Source organism: Nycticebus coucang, chromosome 1 (genome assembly GCF_027406575.1).
Source record: "Nycticebus coucang isolate mNycCou1 chromosome 1, mNycCou1.pri, whole genome shotgun sequence".
In the NCBI taxonomy this organism is placed as follows: Eukaryota; Metazoa; Chordata; class Mammalia; order Primates; family Lorisidae; genus Nycticebus; species Nycticebus coucang.
In genome coordinates, this window is record NC_069780.1 from 130,799,240 (window position 1) to 130,824,823 (window position 25,584).

Below are 25,584 nucleotides of genomic sequence, written 5' to 3' on the forward strand. Positions count from 1 at the left end.
TGCAGAGAAAAATCTTTTTATATTTGTAATATTTTCTTCAATTAAAATGCACACACCTTCCGTAATATGACTTAACCTATGTAGAATTTCCACCAAGAAACATTTTGCTATTCTACACCTATACTTAATGTCAGACCAACACAGAGGGAGTTGAATTTGTTTTCTGAGTGGCATTTGCTTATATATATTCGATGGTTCCACTTTTCTCATATAAACCCGATTGCACAATCAGTGTGCCAGCATTATTTATTCTAGCACTTATAGTGGAGGGTAGATGCTTACACCGATGGTTGCAAAATGCCTAAGAACCCTCATTCAGAGCCTTGGTGTAACATTTTATTTTATTTTATTTTTTTATTGTTGGAGTACCATTGAGGGTACCAAGAGCCAGATTACTCAGCATAGTTTTTTTAAATGCTTGAGGGGTTATTTTGTTGTTGTTGTTCTGTTTTTTATGCTTGTCTCAGAGAGATGACTTTAGATGAAATTGTCACAGTTTAAAGAGTTTCTTCAGGGTTGCCTTTCTTTTTTAATACCCACCTACTCTTTCTGTAACCTCTACTTGTTCTGTCCCACCCGGACCTTCTCGTATTTTTCTATTTTCCTTCCTTTTTCCTATTGAAACATCTCTGCTCTAGCTCATCACCCAAGTGATAATCCCCTTTTGTTTGTGTAAAACTAATATAAAATGCATCTTTATGCATATTTACCAGAAAGACCAGTGTTTACTAACTAAAGAGGATTAAGAGGTAGCCTTAGGTAGCGTACAGAGTGTTACATGGAAGCCTTCAGATGGCAGTTCATCTTTTTTCCATTGGTTCCCAGCACCTACCTGTTAGTCACAAATGGATCAAAACTAACTCAAGGTGTTCATCAAAAATATAGAAGGGTGTTGGTGGGTTTTTTTATTTTTTAAACCAGTCCTCTTAAATAATTCTGACAGTTTGAAAGCCACTCAAATTTATTAGTGTCTATACTAGTTGGGGTTTAAGTTCAATGAAAAAATAGTACAGAGAAAACTGACTTTTGCTGCCACTCAAATCACAGATCAGGCATTGATAATTGTTTGCAAACATTTATACCATAGACTCCGCAGATAGGTCCCACAGCACAAGAATTCAGAACACTAGTTTTCTAGTAGGCACCACAGTTAAATTTATTAGTTCCTGTTGCTGATGTAACATTTAAACACAAGTTTTACAGCTCAGAACAGTGCAAATGTATTGTCTTACAGCTCTGAAGGTCAGAAGTCCAAAATAGGTGTCACCGAACTAAAATCACTGTGTCAGCATAGCTGTGTTCCTTCTGGAGCTCTGGGGGAAAATCCTGGTTTTGTTTTTATTTTTATTTTTTTGTCTTTTCCAGTTTCTAGAGGCTGCCCACGTTCCTTAGCTCACAGCCCCCTTTCTCTCTTCAAAGTCAGCAGTGGTGACTGAGTTCTCACCTGCCTCACTCGGACACTGACTCTCCAGCCTCTCTCACTCACCATATCTGGAGATTATATTGGGCCCTCCCGTATAATCCACAGTAATCTCCCATCTCAAAGATGGCAGGTTAACAACCCTAATTCTCCCTGGCCAGGTAATGTTACACATCCAGGGCGGAATCCCTGGGGTGTCTGTTACTTTGTATACCATTTCACTTACAGAACCTGGAAGATAGGCCAGGGCACTTGGGGAGTTGTTTCCATGCAGAGCAGGGCGCAGCAGCACACACAAGCATGCACTTTTTGGGTTTTTTTTTTGAGACAGAGTCTCACTGTGTCGCCTTCAGTAGTGTGCTGTGAAGTCACAGCTCACAGCAACCTCCAACTCTTGGGCTTCGCCGATTCTCTTGCCTCAGCCTCCCAAGTAGCTGGGACTACAGGCGCCTGGCTATTTTATGGTTGGAGTTGTCATTGTTGTTTAGCAGGCCCTGGTGGACTCGAACCCTCCAGCCTCCATGTATGTGGCTGGCGCCCTACTCACTGAGCTACGGGCGCCAAGCAAGCATGCACTTTTTGATCATGGTGATTGTGCCCTAGGGATAACTCACTAGTCCTAGAGTTCCCGTGCTGCTCTGCTGTGGGGATCATGGTCCTCTCTTTAACCAAGCAATTCGTATTTGAGGAAGTTCTGCTTAATTCTAGTTAAACAATTTGAGAGAAATTTTTAAATTTTCAGATCACTCATGTTAAATTTCATCTCTTCCTAATGCCATCTTTTTGATACTTTTTTATTTATTTATTTATTTATTTTTTAGAGACAGAGTCTCACTTTGTTGCCCTTGGTAGAGTGCTGTGACGTCACAGCTCACAGCAACCTCCAGCTCTTGGGCTTAGGTGATTCTCTTGCCTCAGCCTCCTGAGTAGCTGGGACTACAGGCACCCGCCACAATGCCTGGCTATTTTTTAGTTGCAGTTTGGCTGGGGCGGGTTTGAACCCGCCACCCTCGGTATATGGGGCCAGCACCCTACTCACTGAGGCACAGGTGCTGCCCTGATACTTTTTAAAAGAAAGTTTAAGAGTTGTATTTCAAAATTTTACCAAGTTTCACTTACTAAAATCAGGATTATAATGGTGTTTCTCTGTGAAACATTGAGTTATCTCATTAGATAATAGAGATATAAATCGCAAATATCATGGATTTTTATGTTGTGGTTTTATAATGTTTTTAAATATACAAGTACTATCATATAATTGTAGGTAAATAACTAACTCATGGGTACTATTAAGGCAATAGAGAACCTTCAAGTTATTTATATTTATGTATTTTTTAAATCATGCAAAAACAGTTTATATCCTATGATTTTTTTCCCCTGGATAATTCTTTTTTGTTTGCTATGAAATTAGTAGATAATAAAGAAATTATTGTTATCTAGTCTTAGAATTTTGTTAGCTACACAAAAGTATGCATAAAGTTAAATAATATAAAAATTACCAAAAATGTCAAAATGGAATGTGATTAAGATCATTATGGGCCGGAACAGGGTCAGGAAGAGTTGACTTGAACTGAGCATTATATTATGGGTAATATAATTGATACTTTAAAAAACAGGATTTATTGATAGTACATCACAAATAATGATTTACTTTGATTGAAGCAAATCGTAGAACTAACTTCAGTGAGTTCTGTATACCAGATTGGCAAACAGTAAGGGCACAATAAACTTTGAGATTAGAATCCAGTGTGTTTGGAAGGCTTTACTTTTAGATTTTCTTTTTTTTTTAAGGCTTCTGTTTTCATCAACTGTTGTGGATTTATGGAATCTTGTTCTTAAAAAGAAGTGACACTTTTCTGAAAAGACCCAACAGAAGAGAAGATGGAAAATTGTTTCATATCCTATGATGATTACTTCTCTGGCTAATTCTTTGTTGTTTTGTGTGTTACATGAAAAGTAGTTAATCAGAGCTAACCTGTCTCAAGGCTTACACTTCTGTCACGTTTTATGCTTCAAACCAAATGACTGATTTACTTTTTCCCTTCCCTGGGAGCTTAAGTATGGAGAGGAACCATAAGCTCTCCTAGAGGAGAAAAGTCTGAAATAAGAAGAACAGTGGCCAGAAATAGTTTAATACAGACAACAGAATAGAAGCTGTTGGCAAAAACATTAGATTTTGCCATAAATTGAATGGAAAGTTAACTCTAGTAGCAGTAGATGGTGGGACTACATTCAGGCCATAGGAAATCTTGGAATGGCTTAGCCATGACTCCTTTCCTGTTTACATGACATCTTTTTTTAGTAAACTCATAGAGAAAATAAGCGAAAGGTCCTGCAACTTCATGATAAGGTGGGTGGACAATATCCCATATAGAAATGGAACTATGTTCTAAAGAGTTGGATTTATTTCAAGACACCGACCTTTTTAAAAGCAATGCATCATTCTCCATCCAACAAATGCCTGCCATGGCCAATATTATGTTGGCTTGTCCATTTTCGGCTTGCAGTACAAAATAAATGAAAGCCAAGGACATTACAATTGGGAGGGAAGGAGGACTATTATTTAAAAGGCTTTTAAATGATGTCACTATATATTCTTTTAACAACATCCTCTAAAAGCCTTTGAAAAAATAGTCCCTTCCTCCTTCAGTTGTTAACAAAGACCGTACTGGGGACTGCTCTTTAAAAGGCTGTTAAATGGTGATACTATATTTTTTAACATCAACATCATTTAGAAACCTTTTAGAGAACAGTCCTCTTCACCCACAACTAACAGAGGAGGGAGAGAGGACGTGGGGGAAGGGATTACTTTTTTAAAGGCCTTTGGATGGTACTATCAATAAATACAGCAGTGTTGATATAAAAGCTTTTTTCCAATGGTGATTCAGCTTTTTGATATGTACTTTAAACCTCATGACCCTGCGTTATCTGACAGATTGTGTTTAAGCATTGCCTGAACACTCAAGTTACTAATAATCCCAGTAATGCCTTTTATTGAACTTTTCACAGTATAAAAATCAATTTCACGTGTACGATCTCATTTGATCCTCACAAGAACTCAGTGAAACAGACAGAATGTGTATAATTAGCCCCATTTTACAGAGGAGAAAAGCAAGCTCAGTGAGGTTGTGATTTACTGTTAACATATGGCTGAATTGAAACTATAATCCAGATCCCTTGATGTTTGGACTAATATGCCATCCAGCTGCCTCTAGTTACTTTTATTACTTTTTTTCTTACTGGTATTGTTCATTGGTCTTTTCAGTATGTCCAGACATTAAGAGGTAATTCCTTTTAAGTAGTTAAAAACTGGGAATCTGTAATTTCAGTACTGATTACAGATATGTAGAAGGTAGAAATGTTATTAATAATGTCACCCCAATAAAGTAAAGGAGTGTAAAATATTGCCTAAGGATGATATTTCTTCTATAATGTTATGGCATTCAAGCTTTTCTTGCGATTCCTCTGCTTTATAATGTATGTTTATACGATTATCACTTGAAATCCACTTTCAGACATCTAGTTTATTAAATAACTGATATTTTGAAGACAGTTCTAATCTCCTGTTACTGATTTATTTTTGGAAGTTATTGTTTGCTAAGGACAGTGATCATAATTAAGATGATATTCAAAAAATTTCCTCACCTGCCATTAATCTTTGGAAAGAAATAATAGATGCTTCATATAGTTCCCTGAAGGAGAGAAAAAAAATCTCTCCTCCAGCTTGCATGACTGACCTTTACTTTATCATAAGGTACATTTTGTGTTTATTGAAAAAGGAATTATATATTGCTTGACAGAAGTGGCACTTAAAACTATTAAATTCCAGTGTTAGCTTTGTCACCATTTTTTTCTCTTATGCTAATAAACATTGCATTTAGTAATTAAAGAAGGGTACTTTTCATCAACCAAAAGGTGACACATATAATCTCTCACTCCTTATAAAAGAATCCTACGAATTAGGTAATACACACATTAACCTTTAATGTACAAATTCAAGCTCAGAGAAGTTAAATGATTTTCTTCTCATCAAATCACTGGGCGCTCTTCTAACTTAAAAATGTAGTGTTTTCTTTCCTGCCACTGCCAACCCTAACTCTGTAAGATAAGAAAGAAGCAATAACCTTTCTTACTTCTAGAGAAGAATGCTTCGTATGTTAAAAATCAGTCTAGCCTGAGAGCACAGACTGGTGCCAGAGTGCAGGCAGCCAGGCATCTTTGCAGGTCTTGGCCCAGACAGATTCGTGGAGCCAAGTGTCTTCACCGTAAAGAAAACTAGATGCTCAGAAGGCTTTGTTCCCACAAACTTGGACTGCAGAGAATCTGAGGTTCCTGTGTAGTAAACAAGTTCTCCCCATCCCCATCTCCTCACTGGAAAATTTAAAGTATTTACATATATATTAGAACAAAGAGATATCGGGTAAGAGATGGAGAGAGATTCTTATGGTTTCAGAGGACATATTTTCCCATCTCTACCCTGTGTCAGGAGTTTCTCAGCAACTTCTGGTACTTGGGACTGGAATAAAAGATCCCTCGAGGGACCTGTGACTTAGTATTAACATACTCATAGTAAAACTCTCCTTTTCAATTTGTATGCCAAGACATACTTCTTTTCCTATCTCTACACATCTAGATGAGATCCAGTTCCCCTAAGTCACACTTCACTTAAATGCAAGGCAGCACAGCCAGCTCTTAGAGGCAGTGATCCTGTCTCTGAAATACGTAGAACAGCCAACAGTTCCCTTCACACACTGTTACGAAGTGCTGTTACCTTGCCTCGCTTTCCTCCCAGAGTTTCCCTTTGCATCTTAAAGTCCTATAGTAAATCTTTTCAGCATGACCTCCCTCGTGATGGCCTGTAATTCTGTCTTAGACAACATCATTATCACCAGCAAGGTTGTTGGTGTGAAGCTCCCCACCTGTTCATGTGAGGCCATGCAGTCTCCATCCTCACACCCCTTCCTTCTCTGGGACCCATGCCATCTTCCTGGGCCTTCTTCCTTCCCTTCCTTGTCATTCTTCTCTTTGGATCTCTTAATCACTCACCCACCTTCAGCGAAGATGTTAGCGTCTCACACCTGGTCTCTCCAGCCCATCGTCACGGAGGACCTCCATGTCATCAGTGTTTGACAACTTGGCAGTGTGTGATTTGGCAGCCTCTTGATCTGGTCAACTCTGATAACTTTCACGTCTCCTGGATTTTGGCTACACATCCTTTGATTTCAACTCTGAAATCTTTTTTTTTTTTTTTTTTTTGTAGAGACAGAGTCTCACTGTACCGCCCTTGGTAGAGTGCCGTGGCGTCACACGCTCACAGCAACCTCTAACTCTTGGGCTTACGCGATTCTCCTGCCTCAGCCTCCCGAGCAGCTGGGACTACAGGCGCCCACCACAACGCCCGGCTATTTTTTGGTTGCAGTTTGGCCGGGGCTGGGTTTGAACCCGCCACCCTCGGCATATGGGGCCGGCGCCCTACTCACTGAGCCACAGGCGCCGCCCTGGACTTCAGGTTTATAAAATTACATGTGTTGACAGTAATGCTAACAGAATAGGATATTATAAAGTAATTTTCTCAAAGCCACTGAAAATTGAATATATCCTATTCCAGGGGTCAGCAAACTTTGTAAAGAACCAGACAGTGATATTTTCAGCTTTTCAGTCCATAACCATTCAACTCGGCCATTATAGGACAAAAGCAGCGACAGACAATGGATAAGTGAATGAATGTGTCTGTGTCCCAATAAAACTTTATTTATAGACACTGAGATATGAATTTAATGTAATTTTAATGTTACAGACATTTTTCTTTTGATTTTTTTAGCCATCTGAAAATGTAAAAGCCATTCTTAACACAAAGGTAGTACAAAAACAGGCAGTGTGTCAGATTTGACCTACAGGCAGTTTGCAGGTGCCTGTGTAACACTGTGCATGAGTTTAAGAGGCTCATTAAGGGCTGGGCGCAGTGGCTCATGCCTGGAAGCCTAGCACTCTGAGAGGCTGAAGTGGGAGGATCCCTTGAACTCCAGAGTTCAAGACCAGCCTGAGCAAGAGCAAGACTCCCATCTCTACTAAAAATAGAAAAACTAGCCAGGTGTTTTCACAGGCACCTGTAGTCCCAGCTACTTAGGAGACTGAGGCAAGAGGATCACTTGAGCTCAAGAGTTTGAGGTTGCTGTGAGCTATGATGATGCCATGGCACTCTACCCAGAGCAAAAGAGTAAGACTGTCTCAAAAAATAAATAAATAAATAAAAATAAAGGTCAGCGCCTGTGGCTCAAGGAGTAGGATTGCCGGCCCCATATACCAGCGGTGGCGGGTTCAAACCTGGCCCTGGCCAAAAACTGCAAAAAAAGAAAAAAAAAAGATGCTCATCATTAAATGTTTGTTCATTAACTGTTCAGATATTTCTGCAAATACATATATTTAACATATATTGATTTTACCAAAATAAGGCATGAGAAAGTCTCATGTTTTTTACAATGTATACTGATTACTAAAATAAAATATGAGAAATTATCACAATTATTTTCTATAGTATCTAAACTTATATACATAAGCAAGAAGTTATCATTAGGATTAAAAACTATTTATTCAGGCCAGGTGTGGTGGCTCATTCCTGTAATCCTACCCAGTTTCCCCAAAAATAAGACAGTGTCTTATTTTAAGGTGTGCTCCCAAAGATGCTCTAGATCTTATTTTCAGGGGACGTCCTATCTTTCCTGTAAGTAGCTCTTATTTTCGGAGGATGTCTTATTTTCGGGGAAGCAGGGTAGCACTTTGGGAGGCCGAGGTGGGTGGATTGCTTGAGCTCCTAAATTTCAGACCAGCCTGAGCAAGAGCAAGACCCTATCTCTAGTAAAAATAGAAAAACTAGCTGGGCATTGTGGTGGGTGCCTATAGTCTCAGCTACTCAGGAGACTGAAGCAAAGAGGATCACTTGAGCCCAAGAGTTTGAGGTTGCTGTGAGCTATGATGATGCCATGGCACTCTACCCAGGGCAATAGGGTAAGACTGTCTCAAAAAAAAAAAAAAAAAAAAGAGATGCTCATTAAATGTTTGTTAATTATCTGTTCAGCTATGTCTGCAATTATATATTTAACATATATTGTGGGGTCCCAGCTACTGGGAAAGCTGAGTCAAGAAGGACTGCTTGAGCCCAGGAGTCTGAGGCTATGATGCCTCTGCCCAGGGTGACAGAGTGAGACAGAGTCTCAAAGTAAATAAACAAACAATTTGTTCAAAATAATAGTACTTACTGGAAAATTGGAATGTATTTCTTTTAGCCTATGCATATAGGTAAGAGTTAAGCAAATTTGCCTTTTACTTTTTAAAAATCCTGTCCTGGGTACTAGACTCGGGCAATGGATTGGAGGTAAAATAAAGACTCAGTTTCTACAGTTTACAAGGTAAATAATACTGTCACCTTCTGCATTACACCTCTTATCAGGTGAGACATACATTGGCTTAAAAGTACTAATTTTAAAGATGAAGCTGTATCTCTGCTTATAGCTGTTTTCTTGCCTCACCATTTTTGTAAATCATCCATCTAAATAGGTAACTGCTATGAAATAAGCCAAACAAAAGTAAACACAAAGAGCATTTTATATACTGCAGAGCTTCAGGTTTTTGAAATTCAAAACCAGAATAGATTGATGATACTTAATGACTGATTAACTAAATATGGATTAAAGCATAAAGGGCTAGAAAACACTGTTTTCATAAAGCTTTATGTGGAAATGTCATCTTGGAAATAGTAATGCGGATGCTGAACAAGGTTTATTCTAAGGCACTTACTTGACATTCCATGTTTTATTTTTCAAATCTTATTTTCAATTTTATAATTCAATCATTCTGAACAGCTATGTTCAAAAGAAGTTTTACAACTTTAATCTTAATAATCTCAAAAAAAGCAGACATGCTATGTCATAAAATAACTATTAGTGACTAGTTTGTATCCTATAAATCTAACTTGAGTTGATAATATGGTCCATTACCAGCTAACTGCACAGAGTATTTTTCATTTTACACTCTTCAGTTACTTTTTAGTGAAGTGTTAAAAAATATGAAGCTTTTCTCCTCTCTAAAATTGCACGCTGTCTGTCTGTTATTAGGGAGATAACAGCTCTTATAAATGTTTCAGTAAGCGCTAAGTAGACAGTTATGTGCACTCTCATTCCACGCTTATTTGCTTACTGTAATAAACTGATAAAATATGTGTGGTTTGTCTGTGTGTATCTACAGGCATCAGGAGTCACATAGATTTCCTTTAGAAATAATGTTGTATCTGCAGAATTGATTGCTTATTTTCACAAACCATCTAAAGGTACACAAACGACTTTTATTATTTAAACATATGTTGTGGAAAGATTTGTAGAGGATTATCTCATTGTTGCTTGATGCTTTTTGTTCTGTTAACTCTTGGGGGAGGCTTTTTATTTTACAGTGACTGAACTAATTACCTCCTCAAGAATCGTAGTGAAGATGACCCTTATCATCTGCTTACAATGCAGCTACATTTTTAATTCTTTGAGCGTTAGTGGGTAAACAATTAAATCAAACCTAATGTTTTCAAACATTGCCTTTCATCCTATCCTATTTATGCTAGTTTTGTTAAAGTAATGCTTACACCTGTAACTAGATCTTTCAAGAACTAGAGGCTGTATTATAGAAGACCTTCTAGTTAATAAGTTCTTTGTGAATGCCTCTAAGAAATACAGTATTGTTTCCAAATGTTTGAAATTATATCTACAAATACATAGTAGAAAATGTCAAGCCAAATCATATCCTGAAAACAACAAATATTAATATTGATAATCTCCACTTAGTACCATAAGGTGCTTCGATAAAGCAGTAGTGTTCTGGGGAAAGGGCTATAATTGAGCACTCAGCGTTGACTAGAGGTATGACAACAAGAGAGGTTTATTATTTGCAAATCTGTATAATTGAAAATAGTAAAGTTATGCTTTGAATTCTGAAAAAGGATAAAATTATGTTTTATACATTGAACACAAAAGTAGGGGAGTAGATGTGAAGACACAACCCATATAATAAACAGGTAAATAACATGTTGTGTCAGAGAAGGATTGAGTGGCTGTGGGAAAGACAAGGAATCAGAAGGGAGAGTTGCAAATGGGGTAAAAGCCATGAAGGGGGTAAAGTTTGAGCAAAGACGTCAGAGCTGAACCACGTGCATACCAGAGAAAAGTGCCCTCTAGGCAGGGTAGTGACCAGTGCTGTGGTGGGAGGATTGCTGGTGTGTGCGGGGAATAGCAAGGATGCCACGGTGACTGGAGTGAACTGAACAGGGCGTTCAAGAGTAATAGGAAGTGAGATTGGGAACACGCAGGGAGCCTGGCCGTATGGTGCCTTCTAGACGTCTAAGGATTTTTGGCTTTTACTCGCTGTGAATTGGGAGCTGTTGGAGGGTTTTGAGCAGAGGAGTAATGTGATGTAAGTTTACCTGACTTATTCTGGCTGCTATGTTCGGAATAGACCAACCATGGCAGTCCAGTCTGTGTCACACGAGTACAGAAATAGAAGCAAGAAGACCAGTTAGGAGGCTATGGAATCAGCCACATGAGAGATGGTGCCGGTTCACACCAGAGTGTTAGCACCAGAGACAGTGAGAAGCAAACCGATTTTACTTAGTTCATTCAAATAACTGGCTTCCTTCCTTGGTTTCCCCTCAGAGGTCAGCCGTGCCTTTTCTTTTGTATTCTTCTATGCCTCTGTCATGACATCTGTCCCCCTGGTTGATGTACTCAGTCCTCCCAAGTACACTGTAATCTCACTTTGTCACTGTGTCATGCTCCCTAGTACAGTGGTTGGCACAACTAATTCAATAAGTTAGATGAAAGAAGAATTTAAAAATCAGTGATTAGTAGTGATTAATGACTAGTGTTTACTTTGTGTTTGAAATGATGATCCTCTTACAGGACAGTGAGCCATGAAATACCTAATTTTTACTCATAATCACTTTTCTCCCCATGATGCCCGAGGGGGACTTAGGGTCGGAGGACAAAGACAGGCAAAGGAGAACGTCATTGTCAGGGTGGGCCTGGCCCCCCAACCCCAAGGTGGAGCTCCAGTGAGTGAGGATGGAGTTTGCCAGGGAGTCTTCTATTGGAGGCAGGATTAAGTAGCCTTGAAGCAAAGCAAGTTATTAGTGGAATCTATGGAATTGACAGTTTGACTATTTTTGACCTGCAGATATGGCAGATACGTATGGTTCAGTCTAATCCAAGGCCAAACCCGAGTTTCTGATCTCATGGTTCTGTATCTGTCAGCTGCACAGAATGGGACAGGAGAGCACATCCTCCCATTACAAGCTCACGTCCCTCCAATTAGTGTCCTGAAATTTGACTCACCCAATCAGAAGTAGGGTGGGGAGACAAACAATAAAAACGCAATCTGAACTAGCAAGGGCAGGAATATATCTGGCCTTCCAGAACCTTCCAGACCCAAGTTACCAAGTGGTCTTTCTATGTCTTATTTATGCTGTTCTTTGAAATTTGCTTTATTCTTTTTTCTCACTGAACAATGTGGTAGTAAATGTGGCCACAGAAAACAGAATTTTATTTTATTTTTTTCTTTAGAAAACAGAATTTTAAATGTCAGAACTTTAGGCAGTTGAAAGAGACTAGTTGAAATTCCTAGGTCCCAAATCTAAAACTCTTAGGACAGGAACTCACTGTGCCAGATATCCTCTCCTGACCTGGTTACCAGTGGCCAGGTCATGAGTGGTGTAAGAACACGCCAACTCCGTCAAATCCTGAATGTGGCAGGATTTCTAGAAAATAGTAGGGTGTGTTGGGCAAACAATCCCATACGTACATCCCATACTGCACGATAAAGCAGTGGGGGCAAAGCTCCCTCAGAAGACAGCATTTGGTCTTAATCCAAATAAAAACAATCCAGAAACACAGAATTCTTATTCTTCATTGTCATATGACTTACTGGACACTGTGTCGTCAACTGTGAAAACATCATTTGATACTTCAGAAACCCATAGAAATAATTAACCAAGTCATGACATAAAGGAAAGCCAAAAGAATAATGCAGTCTCTGCTATGTAAAGTCATATTTCCATTAGCAAAGATCAGCTGATGTGGCACCTTTGAAATGTAAACTGGATTGCTAGCTCCTGTCCAGCCCTTCAGTCAGCTGTCACTGCACAACTGTATATGGTGATCTTACTAAGTGTTAATTTAGCTGTTAGAAATAAGTGGCTCTGGGAATGTTGAATGACTAAAGAAAATGGTTATCAAGAACTGTAAAGGGTGTGAGATGTTACTCTTATTTTCAGGCTAACAATGTATAACAATTTTGTGGATACTGGTAGAAGACACAAGACTCCTGGGTCAGGGACAGAGGACAACTTTTACTCACAGCAGTAGCAGCAGCCAGAGTAACATGATTTACACCACTTCTGTGAGCACCAGTTCCCACATGATGATGGCCAGGTGATGCCAGCACAAGCAGTGTGCTGCTGACAGGAGAGGGACCTGAGCGTAGAAGAGTCTGAGCTTCTATGAGGCTTTTAGAAAATCTGGACAGTAAACACATCTGTCACCTTCCCCAGGAGGAGGTATTACCTCTGTCTTCCAAAGGTTGCTTACTATACAAACATCCTTGAAAAGAGTTTCAGGACCAAAGTTGTTAATGCCTTTGCTCAGAAGATGGGTGGGACCTGGAGGGAATTGTTCCCTAACAGCAAGCGAAGGGGGTTAGAGTAGGAAGGATGTAACATTTGTGCCCCCAGATCTGGGGGTCAGCAAACTCTTTTTGAAAAGGGATCAGATAGTAAATATTTTAGGCATTGCAACTACTCAGCTATAGAGAGAAAAAGCAGCCATAGATGATATGTAAAGGAAGTGAGTACAGTTGTGTTCCAGTATTGTGTTTAGATTTGTTAAATTTCTTTGTTTGTTCCTGAATCCTTATTTTCATAGCCCGAATCTAGGTTATTTTATTATTAATATACCTGAGGGGGGTGTTTGTTTTTACTTTTATTTTTGCTTTTTGAAACAGGCTCTCACTCTGTCCCCCTGACTAGAGTGCCATGATGGCATCATAGCTCACAGCAACCTTAAACTCCTGGCTCAGCTGATCCTCCTCCTTCAGCCTCCCAAGTATTTGGGACCACAAACATGTGCCATCGTGCCCGACTCATTTTTTTCTATTTTTTGTGGAGCTGAGGTCTTGTCCTTACTCAGACTAGAATTAATGGACTTTTTTTTTTTTTTACCATTTTTTACATCTAGTAAAATTATTAGTATCTGTAGAACTATTGATATCTAAAAATTGATATCTAGTAAAATTATTGGTAATCTATAAAATACCTCCTTGGGGGGCATATTTATTGATATCTATTAAAAAAATGATACTGGAAAAGCCCTTTTGCAATTAGCATCAGAGAATATAAGCAGCCACAAATCTTATATATATTTCTGGAATATAGGTATCTTATGTGCAAAATATTGAACTAAAGTCTTATCTTTCTGTCAAGATTTAGTGTATTATCTATGGCCATAGTTGAAGGATTTATGGAAACCACTGGTTTTATTGAGTATCACCTATTTATCTAGACATTGGAGAAGATTGGCTTAAGATTACTTGTATATACTTAGGAAACAAAGATAAAAAAGCCATCAAACATATTCATTTAGTGTCTTTTTGAAGTTTAACAAGTATATACTGTTACCACAAAGCGTCATCTGCGGTCCTGTGTATTGTGGAAGAGAGAACATAGACCTGCCCACGTGAGCACAGAGGAACCTTGGGGATCGCCAGGGAGGGCCTGAGGGCTTGATTAGATGTTGAATTTGTTACAGAATGCTTCTTACCTTGTATGTGGTTGAGTGTGGAAAGTAGGAATGGAGAAAATTACAAATTATAAAGAAAATCTTCCTTTATCCATCCCTTAACATCTTTTTTTTTTTTAACAATTATAATAAAGTTGCAAAATTTTGAGAGGTGGAAATAGCAAGTGTTTAGACCATGTGTCTCAGTATTAGAGAAAGAATCATTGAGTCAACCAAGACTGACTGATGGCTTTTCAGTGACTAAAGGCGTCCTTCTCTGCCCCTTACATGATACGGGAATACTACTTCCTCACCCTTGGTGCTTCTGTCCTGCTTTGACCACACTGTTCTACTCTTCCCTCTCTCCAGTTTTCAAATCTTCCCTTTTATATTACAGTTTTGGGGTTCTTTCTCCATATTATATGTAGCCCAAACTTTTATGAGTTTTCAGCCATGAAACATCAACATCTATTTAATGATTTAATCACACCTGGATCTCTGGAACAATGTAGAAAAAAGACCTGACCCCCTGTCATCTAATTAAGGCAAGAAACATGTTATACTGAAAAATATAATTAGACAGTAAAGAGGTTGTGTGTGAGGTTGATTCTCACAGTCTCAGTGGCATGGGAATTTATATGCAAAAAATTTTTTTTGCTGAGTATAAATACATATGTATACATACATGTGTACACGCATGTACAGTCTGCGTCTGTTCAGATGCCCACTGTGTCTTTGAATGAGTGAGTGCCCACTGGTGTGGAGTGCGATCTTGGGTTATACTAACCAACAGCCAAAAATTCATAATGATAACAGAACTTAGAAGGAGCACTGAAATGCAAGTTTTTGAAAATAATTTTTATTCAAAGAAAAGAACCTAAACTGAGAAGTAAAAGTGACTTGAAAACTGAAAATGCAACACAGTTGTTAACCTCCTCAGGGGTCTAAGGCAGAAGGAACGGACCCGGGGCTCCATGACTTTATACAACCAAAATTTAAAATCGAGCTGATTCTTTATTACGTTTTACGAATAAACTCTCCTATAAATTTGTATGATTATTTTTAATTTCTTATTCTTAAAAAGTTGAGCTTTTTGAAAAAGAATACTGTGTTTAAATGATTTGAGAAAGCATTATTTATCATTTTGTATAAATCATGTTTAACTCTTAGATTTTGGTTGAATTTTAAGTTATTAAGTTTACTAAGTTTTCAGTATCAGGTGTTAGTGGCAGAGTGACCGTGTTTGACATTTAATGTTAAGATTGATATGTACTCACAATTATCATAGATAACCTAGTTGGGAAAGCACACTTGTTAGGAAAAGAACTTGATTAGGCCTGTTTAATTACAAATTGATTTTTTTTTTTAAAAGCTTGCCCATGTCAGGTCAGTCCTAATGGGCAATGCTTAGACTTTGAATGGCAAGACAGCTGTCATGTAGTTTTAAAACGAGCACTGTTTCTTCACCTAATACCCTGTCTGTGATTCCAATCAAAATGAATTTGAGGGAAGAATTTAAGAGTCCTATGTAGCCTTCAGTGGAAAGATAAACAAATGATTAGCCAAGAAAATACTGAGAAGAAAATGAGCAAAGATTTATTTTACCAAATAACTGAACTATATTGTAGGGCTGTGAAAAGTAAAACAGTGTGGTATCAACAGATCCATTGAGGCCCAGAAATGTCTCCTGATACATAAATGATGGGAATTTACATTTACAAATCATTGAAAAAAGGCTATTTGTTAGATCATGTAGGGACGATTGGTTTAATATTTGGAGAAAAATAATTAAATATACAGTCAATATACCTAAATCAATTTCACATGAATTAAAAATTGAAGCCATGAAAGATCTAGAAGAAAATGTGAATGAATAGTTACCTGATCTCAAAGTAGGGAAGACTTCCTTAATTATTAAAGCAAAGGAAGAAGACGCCTCCACCTGAGGTCACGGTCTCCAGTTTACAGTCAGAGAGGTTCAAGGTGAGAAATTGTTCAAGGAGTCAGGATTGTAAATGAAGGTACAAGATGTCTGTTGTTGGTACACAATGCCATCTTCTGGTTGAAACACCCCAGAAAATGAATTGACAAACTGTTAAAACTAGTAAGAAAATGAGCAAGATAGCCAAATATGGATTATCTAGGAAGGAAACTAACAAATGTTATGAACTCTAGAAAAATTGAGTATATTTACATAACTAAGATTATTCTTTTCTTATTAGGCTCGTATTGTCAAAATATTTTATTATATAAATGCATAGTACAGAAAAATTCTATTTTGAGGACATCTATTTTACATTTTTTATATCATTGCCGACTAATATCTATGTGTATGTGATACTGTTACTGATACTTTGGGGAAACCAGGAATTAAATGTTATAAGTATTTGCTTATTTTCTGAAAGAATTAATAATTTCATTCACTAATTCACCTTTTTTCTTTTCTTTTTTTTCTTCTTCTTCTTCCTTTTTTTTGCTTTTTCCCATGTGCAACAGGTCACTGTTCCTGTCTTTGTACCAATGAAAACTCATGTGTTGCTTCATCGAATGAGTGGAAAAGGACTAGCTGCCAATTATTACTTTCCAAGACAGCCTTGCATTTTTGGTGATAAGATGGTCTCTGTACAAATAACGTTGAATAATACTACTGATCAAAAAATAGAAAATATCCACATAGGGGAAAAAAAACTTCCCATGGGCATGCAAATGCATGTTTTTAATCCAATAGGTAAGTATTAATTGTCGTTTAAAACTTTATCTACATTGGATAACCAAATGTGTTCATTTTAAAAGTAAAGGAGAATACATTTTAGTAAAAAAGTGAAGTAGAATGTTAAATTTCATTGACTATTAGCATATTCAGTTTATATTTGTTTTCCCTCTGTAAACTGAATTTATCATACAAGATAAATGTATTTCTTTGCCCTTAGTGAATCATGTCCCAGCAATAGTAATACCAGCAGTGATGAAAAGATGGATCTGCAGAATCAAAATTGCCATCCCGTGTTACCCATCTGCATCACCTTCCCTCCCCTCTCTTCCTGGTCAGCTTCATTCCCTGTATCATTTTAGGTGGTTTATTGCATATTAAAAGCGAGAAAATCAGCCTGCCTTTTTGATTGCTGTACCTCCCATATCTCGAGACCCTTTCCTGTTTCTCTTCACGTTCCATAAATTGAAAAGTGAAGAGAGCAAAGCCAGAGAGGCTGCCCAGTGTCCTGCTGCTTCTCAGTGTGTGGAATATAGGACGGGGCATAGTATAGTACTGGTATCTACATCATGTTTCTAAATATTTTTAATCTGTTGCCATTATTTAAAAATCAAGATGTTTTTACACTTAAGAAAAAGAAATCTCACTTTTCTCAGAACAAAGCCTAAGATGTGGCAGTCCTGGTGCTTTTTCCCTCACATGACAACCAGCCGGTGCTGAGTGGTGACTGCCCCCAGGATGCGCCTGTGCTTTCCAGGTTGCCTCTGTGCCTATGTGCCTCGGTGGCATCATACTGTCCTTCCAGCTGTCAGTGGCCATTTATCGTCCTCCTTGCATTTTTTAAGCATTTTGCTAAAACATATACCCTTTGAAAACTAAATGTAACAGTCATATGTCTTGCTTTGAATTTGAAATAGTGTAATATTTAGAATGTCTTTTGTTGTTCTTTTTGGGCTTTTTTCGGGGGTGGTGGTAGAGATGAGATAATCCCAAGGATTAGTTGAGAGAGGCTGATTTCAGGCCTTGATTAAAAGTGATGTAAGGTGTGTGTCATTGTATCCTCCAAATGTTACAGGTACAGTGCTCCACATAGCTCCTTTTATAATCCTTCAGTTGAACAAAGCCTTTTGACCAACACGAACTCAAATTTGGCAATTAGGCCTTCTTTACTTGTTATTTCACAAACTATTCCATTTTCCTTCATCTTCATCTGAGCTCTTTGGCATTGCTGAATTCTCTGCTGTAGTTTTCATGAGGCATTCAGTAAAGGAAGTCATTCTTTGTTTGTGTTACATTTTTACACAAAAGAATAAAATAATTTCTGATCAATAAAGCCTGGTAAACTTTTATAAACAACCAAAGTAAAAAAAAGTGGAGTTAAAAGTAAGCTGATATCAGAATCCACTTAATATCTTTTCTAAATATTTGATAATTAAAACAATTTAAAGAATACAAAGTATCCCAATTTATATTTCATTAGTTTGGGAATGAATATATTACCAAAGAATTATAGAACATCCAAATTTGTGTTCTTTTTTACTGCTTGTAATCCAGCCTTTTTTACCTAGTTAAAAAATTAGTTTAAGAAGTGTCAAGCGGCTAATATATGAATTGTCTAAAGGTTGAAAATGTTATCCAAAGGTTAGAACAGTAGAACAGTATTAATTTTTCTTTGAGCTGGCATAATGAGTTGATGAGTTGACCTTTTGTTGGCCTATGTAGAATAGAAGAAATAAATATAATAAATTTCACAGTATGACCTTAGCACAGAAATAAAATATGAATATATACCATTGCCTAGCACTGGCTTTAGGCTTTCCTTTTTCATTATTAGGCAAATTTTTATGGCTGTTATTTTTCATTCATTTTGTTAGCATTTATTGAATGCCTTTGAGATACTGAGTTCTTCCCTGTATGGTATGTATGTTTGTGTAACATCCCTCTATTACCAATAGATTACAGTAGAGTTATAAAGTATGATAAATATAAATTCTTTTTTTTTTTTTTTTTTTTTTTTTTTGTAGAGACAGGGTCTCACTTTATGGCCCTCGGTAGAGTGCCGTGGCCTCACACAGCTCACAGCAACCTCCAACTCCTGGGCTTAAGCGATTCTCTTGCCTCAGCCTCCCAAGTAGCTGGGACTACAGGTGCCCGCCACAACACCCGGCTTTTTTTTTTTTTTTTTTTGTAGAGACAGAGTCTCACTTTATGGCCCTAGGTAGAGTGCCGTGGCGTCACACAGCTCACAGCAACCTCCAACTCCTGGGCTTAAGCGATTCTCTTGCCTCAGCCTCCCAAGCAGCTGGGACTACAGACGCCCGCCACAACGCCCGGCTATTTTTTGTTGTTGTTGTTGCAGTTCGGCTGGGGCTGGGTTTGAACCCACCACCCTCGGTATATGGGGCCGGCGCCCTACTCACTGAGCCACAGGCGCCGCCCGATAAATATAAATTCTTAAAAAAGCTTAAGAATTCCACTAATACCATATTTTCATGTTTTTTGTGAAATAAGGTAAAATTTTTTTTAAGCATATATGCATATTAAGAAGTCCAGCAGTTTTCTTATTTGTCAGCAATCTCTTTTATTTTTATCTATTTTTAATGCACATGCAATGATTTTTGTCTGGATTTTGCCCTGCCTTTTGCATGAAATTTGATTCCTTGCAAGAATATTAGAAATAATGTGCCCTTTTACCCCAAAGGGACCAAGTACATAAGAGATTTGTTCTTTTCTGTTTTGTTTTTTCACAAGAGATTTGTTTTTAAGGCACAAAGAATAGCCTTGAACTCTCGGCACTGTATTCAGTGACTTTGTGTTAACTGTTGACAGATTTGAGCACAAACAGCCAAGATTTTACCGGTTACTGTACAACTGTCACATCACAATAGGTGGCATCCTGTGTGATTTGATTTTTCATTATTAACGATGTGGTGTAATAGAGCCAGTTTTTCAGCCTTTTCTACATAGCTATCTCAAGTATATAGCAGCAAATCCAAGAGCATTATCCAGATATAGTCACTTCGTTGGGTAAGCTTTCCCAATTTAGTAGGCTCCAAATATTATAAAAATCCATTATGTGAATAATTTTATGGTGATCATTTTGCTCTTGAAGTATCTATATAATAAAACATGCCATTGATCACGATCTATTCTCCAGAATTAAGATGGCTCTAAGCTCACAGTTAATTATCTTAAGACTGGAGACAGTATCAAACAGTGTCAAAGAGTGCTATCAACAAGACATCTTGAGAACTGTCACTTTGTCAAATGAAATACAAGGATATATGATGAAGAGAGACCAAAATCATGAACGCTATCATGTTTTGGAGATGATGGCGTTTGCTACCGATATGGTGTCAGATACAAACAAGACCAAACCCCAGTATATTTACGGCACAGAAGAAGGCATTTAGAATTCATTCAAGAATAACCTTGAGCAGTGTGAGTGACAGAGCTGGGAACTGGTAACAGCATCTAGCTTTAGGATGAATGCAAAAACTATGTTTCTATCCTTATACATCTTCACCCTAGAGTAAATAACTATTTTACCAACTATATGTGCCAAAGGTTTAGGCAGCAAGTCCTCTAGGATTTAAGTAGCCTCCTGGTAAAAGGTAGGTTTGTAGACAAATGAAGTGCTCGTACCACTGAGCAAACCAATAGCATTTTAAAATCAGCATCAAACACGTGCTCTTTTACGATACCTAATCTTCATTGAGCCTCGGAGACATAGACATGATTCTTAATGTACGAAACTTACTGAGTTATTACTCCAACTGTACCACCATCTCTGTCATGGTTAGGATTAAATGGCAAATGATATTTGCCAACAAGCCATGGGATCGTCACCATCTACTGCTGTAGAAGTATGCTTGCTAAAACACACCTATGTCTGACAAGCTGTGTGCGGAGCAAACACAGCCCAATAAAAAGCCTTGTGTAGTGTGGCTGCAGTTACACGGAAGATGGTGATTAAAGTGGAAATCAAACGTGGATAGTTTCTCTCTGTAAAAATACATACATAATATCTAAGACCTCCTTAGTAATTCTAAGGTAGAGCCAAACTTTGGAGTCACGGGAAGAACAAAATTCTGTTCTTTGCCTTAACTTTTGTCCTTGTTAACTGAAAATAAAAAGTACTATATTAGATGGTGGTATAGTTATTTCCTATACTTGGTTAATTGATCAATGAAGCTCCAGAAATTCCATATCTATATAATGTATTTTATTATTTGTTTTGTCAAGATAACCTGTCACTAAGATTTCTTTTAATAATTCTTTTTTTTTTTTTCTTTTGCAGTTTTTGGCCAGGGCTGGGTTTGAACTCGCCACCTCCGGCATATGGGGCCAGTGCCCTGCTCCTTTGAGCCACAGGCGTCGCCCTTGATAATTCTTTAAATAACACAATTAGACTTATTTTGGCTTTAGTAATGCCAGTTCTTTTTGTTAATTTCTGAGTACATCTTAATTTCTTGTTCCAACTTTGCTTTAATTTGCACTTTTTAATTTAGGATTTTTTTTCCATTGAAAATTGGGAGCATTGTTTCAAATTTACTTTTTACATGTAGAATATTGTTTCGAGTTTTAAGTACCTAATCTCTTTTAACCTCCTAAAATTTATTACAGGTGCACCAACCAGGAGCACACTTACTTCCTCCTCATTCTCAGTTCCTACAGCGATAATACTGGAAATTAGGAAGTTTTTCAGGAAAATACGTTTCTGAAACAAATAGATACAGTGTGTTCACTAGAGTATGTACAGAATTTAGTTGTGAAAAAGAAAACAGTCAAGCAGAATGGTGAAGTTACTTTATAATTTCCTTTAATATTATTAGTTTGAAATTTTTCTTATAAGCCATCATTAGATTTGACGGCTTTAATCAAACTACAAACATTACATAAAATTGTAGTGTTTAGTTTGCCTGTTTCTCACGTCCTCCAAGTTTTCACGTCTAAATTATCTTATTTCCTAGACTCTCTTGAGCCTGAGGGATCCATTACTGTTTCAATGGGTATTGACTTTTGTGATTCTACTCAGACTGCCAGTTTCCAGTTGTGGTAAGTTCAATTGTTCCTCTATTTTTTATATTACTTGTAAAGGAAGACAGGTCAAAAACCAGGCTTTCAACAGCTTTTTTTTTCTGTAAAAGACAAAACATTTAAACAAATGTGCTTTGTTTGGACAATGTTTAGATTGCCCTGGAATAGTTGTACAAATTGTGTGCAGTATGCATGTATTTAGTAATTATGACACCCCTAACATTACTGTCTTGCCATATGTGATTGAAATTCCTAGTTTGTTGGTTAAAGAAAAAGACACTGGTAAGTAAATTTTTGCTTGCCTTAATGCTACAGTTTTGGAAAATTCATGGGGAATTTCCAGGAGAAATTGCCCCAGGGAAGATGTCTTTTTGAAACATCCTATGTGTTATATTTTCAGCTTCTTAAGTGCAGTATTATTGATACTGCCAGTACCTAAAACCTGTTGTTTTTCCTTTGTAATTTATAAACTGCTTTTGAAAAATATCAAAAAAGAACATTTATGTAGTGGTTTCATAGCTGAATACTATTCAAAAGAGATTCTTCAGGGTGGCGCCTGTGGTTCAGTGGGTAGGGCGCCGGCCCCATATACTGCGGGTGGCGGGTTTGAACCCGGCCCAGGCCAAACTGCAACAAAAAAAATAGCTGGGCGTTGTGGCAGGCGCCTATAGTCCCAGCTACTCGGGAGGCGGAGGCAAGAGAATCGCCTAAGCCCAGGAGTTGGAGGTTGCTGTGAGCTATGACATCCCAGCACTCTACCGAGGGCGATAGAGTGAGACTCTATCTCTAAAAAACAAACAAAACAAAAGAGCTTTTTTAGCACAGGATTTTGTTGTTATTATTTTTACACATTTTTGATGAAGTTTGGAGGCTATTAACAAATTAAAATAAAGCTATATTTATGTGTCTCTGTGTATTATTTTTGAACTCTTTTATTTGTCTGTTATAGGGCACAATTTGTTATTTTGCGTTGAAGTTGCTTTATTTTTAATTCTAAAAAGAATTGAGACATTTATCATCTAAATTTTATCCAGCTTAAAACAGAATTTGTTACGATTAAAAATCTTCAAGTTTTAGAAACAGACATTGTAAAATAAATTTGTAGATTAAATATAGCAAACCTTTTATTTTCACATACCTTTTCAGTTTACCAGTGATTCAGGCCTGATATTATACCTTTTATTGCCAAGAACCTGCAGTGATGAATACAAGCAATGTAGCATAACACATTGATTTTATGCAGATCATCACCTTTATGTTTTGGGAGGTCTGCTGTATTAGTGATATATAAAAACTGATTACTTTTCCCAACATTGCTTAGTAATTGTTTATTATTTTTCTATTAGACAAACAACACAGATCAATATTACTGAAAACCAGACTATGAGTAACATCACTCTAAATAGATTTGCCTCCAGTACCAGAGGTATATTCATTTTAATGATTCGGACAATGTGAACCCAATGACAAAGCTCATGTAGCAAGTTAGGCCAAAATTAAGAACTAAAAACATTCCTTTTTTTATCAGTTAAGTGGAGAACCTTTTGGTGCCTATGTAGTTTTTTAATTTTTTTTCAACATTTTTATTACAAAGACCTCCTTTGTAGTCCGTTAGACCGGTTTTGCATTTCGTCTCTTAAAATTAACTAAGTCCCTTTAAGAATAAGAATGCAGGTAGTGTTTGATTTTTATCTTATGTTGGGAAGTACGTAGGAACAATTTTTTTCTCCATTTCTTTTAAACTAATTTTAGGAAAATAATAAATTTATTTCACATAGAAAATAGCCTTAGCTATAAGACGCAATTACATTAATGTTTTTCTGTTGTAACTGTGTAAGTTAGTTATTTATTTTAGATTTTCTTAAGCACAAAAGCAGGCTAGATCAAAAATTATTTTTTTGTATTTTTCAAAAAGAGCACTTTGTCTTGCATCAAATGTAATTGATTCTGAAGCAGTGTAATCACAATTACTCACTTTCTTAATTGGCCTGCCCAAAATCAGAAAATGGAAACCGATCGACAGTGTTTAAATCAATAGCTTCATAGTAGTGCTGGTGGGGGCAGGGAGATAGTGGTAATGGGCAGATCAATTGGTCTTAGATGCCAGTCACTGACTGTGCCTTTTGCATAGTAAATAGCACTTTTTGCTTAGTGATGTGCTGTATTAGTCTTGGTAGTTCAATAAAAAAAAAAAAAAAACAAGAATGGCTGATATTGGATTTTTTCCTTGAGACACATTATACAAATCGATACATAAAATTATAGGTAATAAGTATATTTGATAAGAAGCCTTCAGAAATGTGGAGAACAGGTACTATAAGCCTTTCAGGTACTCTTCTATTTATTAGAAGGAAAAGAATGAGAGTAAAATGGTCCTACCTTAGCCTCTGGATTAACTTTATATTGTTATAGTTATATCTGTAGATAAATAGATACGGACAGACTGTTAATAAAGCTATATGGTTACATGGATATTTGGTAAGCATTAATGTCTCCTTTTTTGCTTTACATTTTAAATTGTTGTCAAATTAAGTTCTTGGTTAAATGTGTTGAAATCGAATAGATGAGTGGTACACAATGTACGGATGCAAATACATCCCTCCAAACGCTGAGCAGCACGTGAACAGGTCCTCATTCTGTCGTTAGCAAGTAGGGCTGTGCATATAATCAGAATGAAAAGTAATGTGACTTGGTGCAAATTAGAGGACTGAGCACTTGTATTCACCTTCCCTTTTGTCTAAAAATCCATCAAAAAGAACGGAAAATACATTCTTTTTTTTTTTTTTTTGCAGTTTTTGGCTGGGGCTGGGTACGAACCCACCACCTCCAGCATATGGGGCCAGTGCCCTACTCCTTTGAACCACAGGCACTGCCCGAAAATACATTCTTTAAAAGAGAATGAACATTAAAAAAATAAGAAAGAATGTCATTAGCTGACCAGAAATTGTGAAGAATTATTGATAGCTAGAAAGCAAATAGGAACAGATAAACAGTAACAGAGAAAATAAAAATCCCAGCGTAAAACTTAGCTCATGGTAGAAAACTACTACAATGGTAAGAACAAAGCTGACAGAGTGGTGAAGTGAAAAGAAAAGTGAGAGGTCTGAGAGAGTCTCCCGTCAGAGAATTAAAAGAACCACTTCCAACACCTCATCTCTCACCTTTCCCCTAGCAGCTGCCACAGACACATTTAATGTGAGACCTAAGAACAGCACTGTGATGAAAATGAACCACTTGCCTGGGAATGACTTTTGGTGTAGATGTGGGGACCCAAGAGCGCACAGCAGGTTTGCGTTTCTGAGAGGAAGACGAGGATGGTCGGAGCTGAGGTGGAATGTAGTTCCAGCCAAGCATCTTCTCAACATATTCTCAACTCCCCTATCATGAGAGTAAAGCCAGGCTTAATGGTGGAAAGGAAAGGCCTTTGGTGGAGAGGAAAGGCCATTGCCTACCTGCCTCTAACTTCACGTCCATGTAAACAGTCAATAGTTCACACATTCAAAACACTCTTATCAGTCAGCTCACCTAGGGAGGAGGAGACTTAGAGTATCAGTAGTCGGTCAGCTCACCCAGGGAGGAGGACACTTAGAGTAGTCGGTCAGCTCACCCAG

The 25,584-nt window shown here is 37.5% G+C and overlaps 1 protein-coding gene across 2 annotated transcripts in view; it reads left to right on the plus strand.

Annotated features, from left to right (window-relative positions):
* Window positions 1-25,584, plus strand: part of AP3B1 (adaptor related protein complex 3 subunit beta 1) — a 269,031-nt gene that overhangs the window by 214,924 nt on the left and 28,523 nt on the right. For both annotated transcript variants that reach the window (XM_053587990.1, XM_053587979.1), the window contains exons 23-24: window positions 16,720-16,951; window positions 21,907-21,991. In XM_053587990.1, coding sequence (XP_053443965.1) covers window positions 16,720-16,951; window positions 21,907-21,991 — 317 coding nt within the window. The remainder of the gene's footprint in view (window positions 1-16,719; window positions 16,952-21,906; window positions 21,992-25,584) is intronic.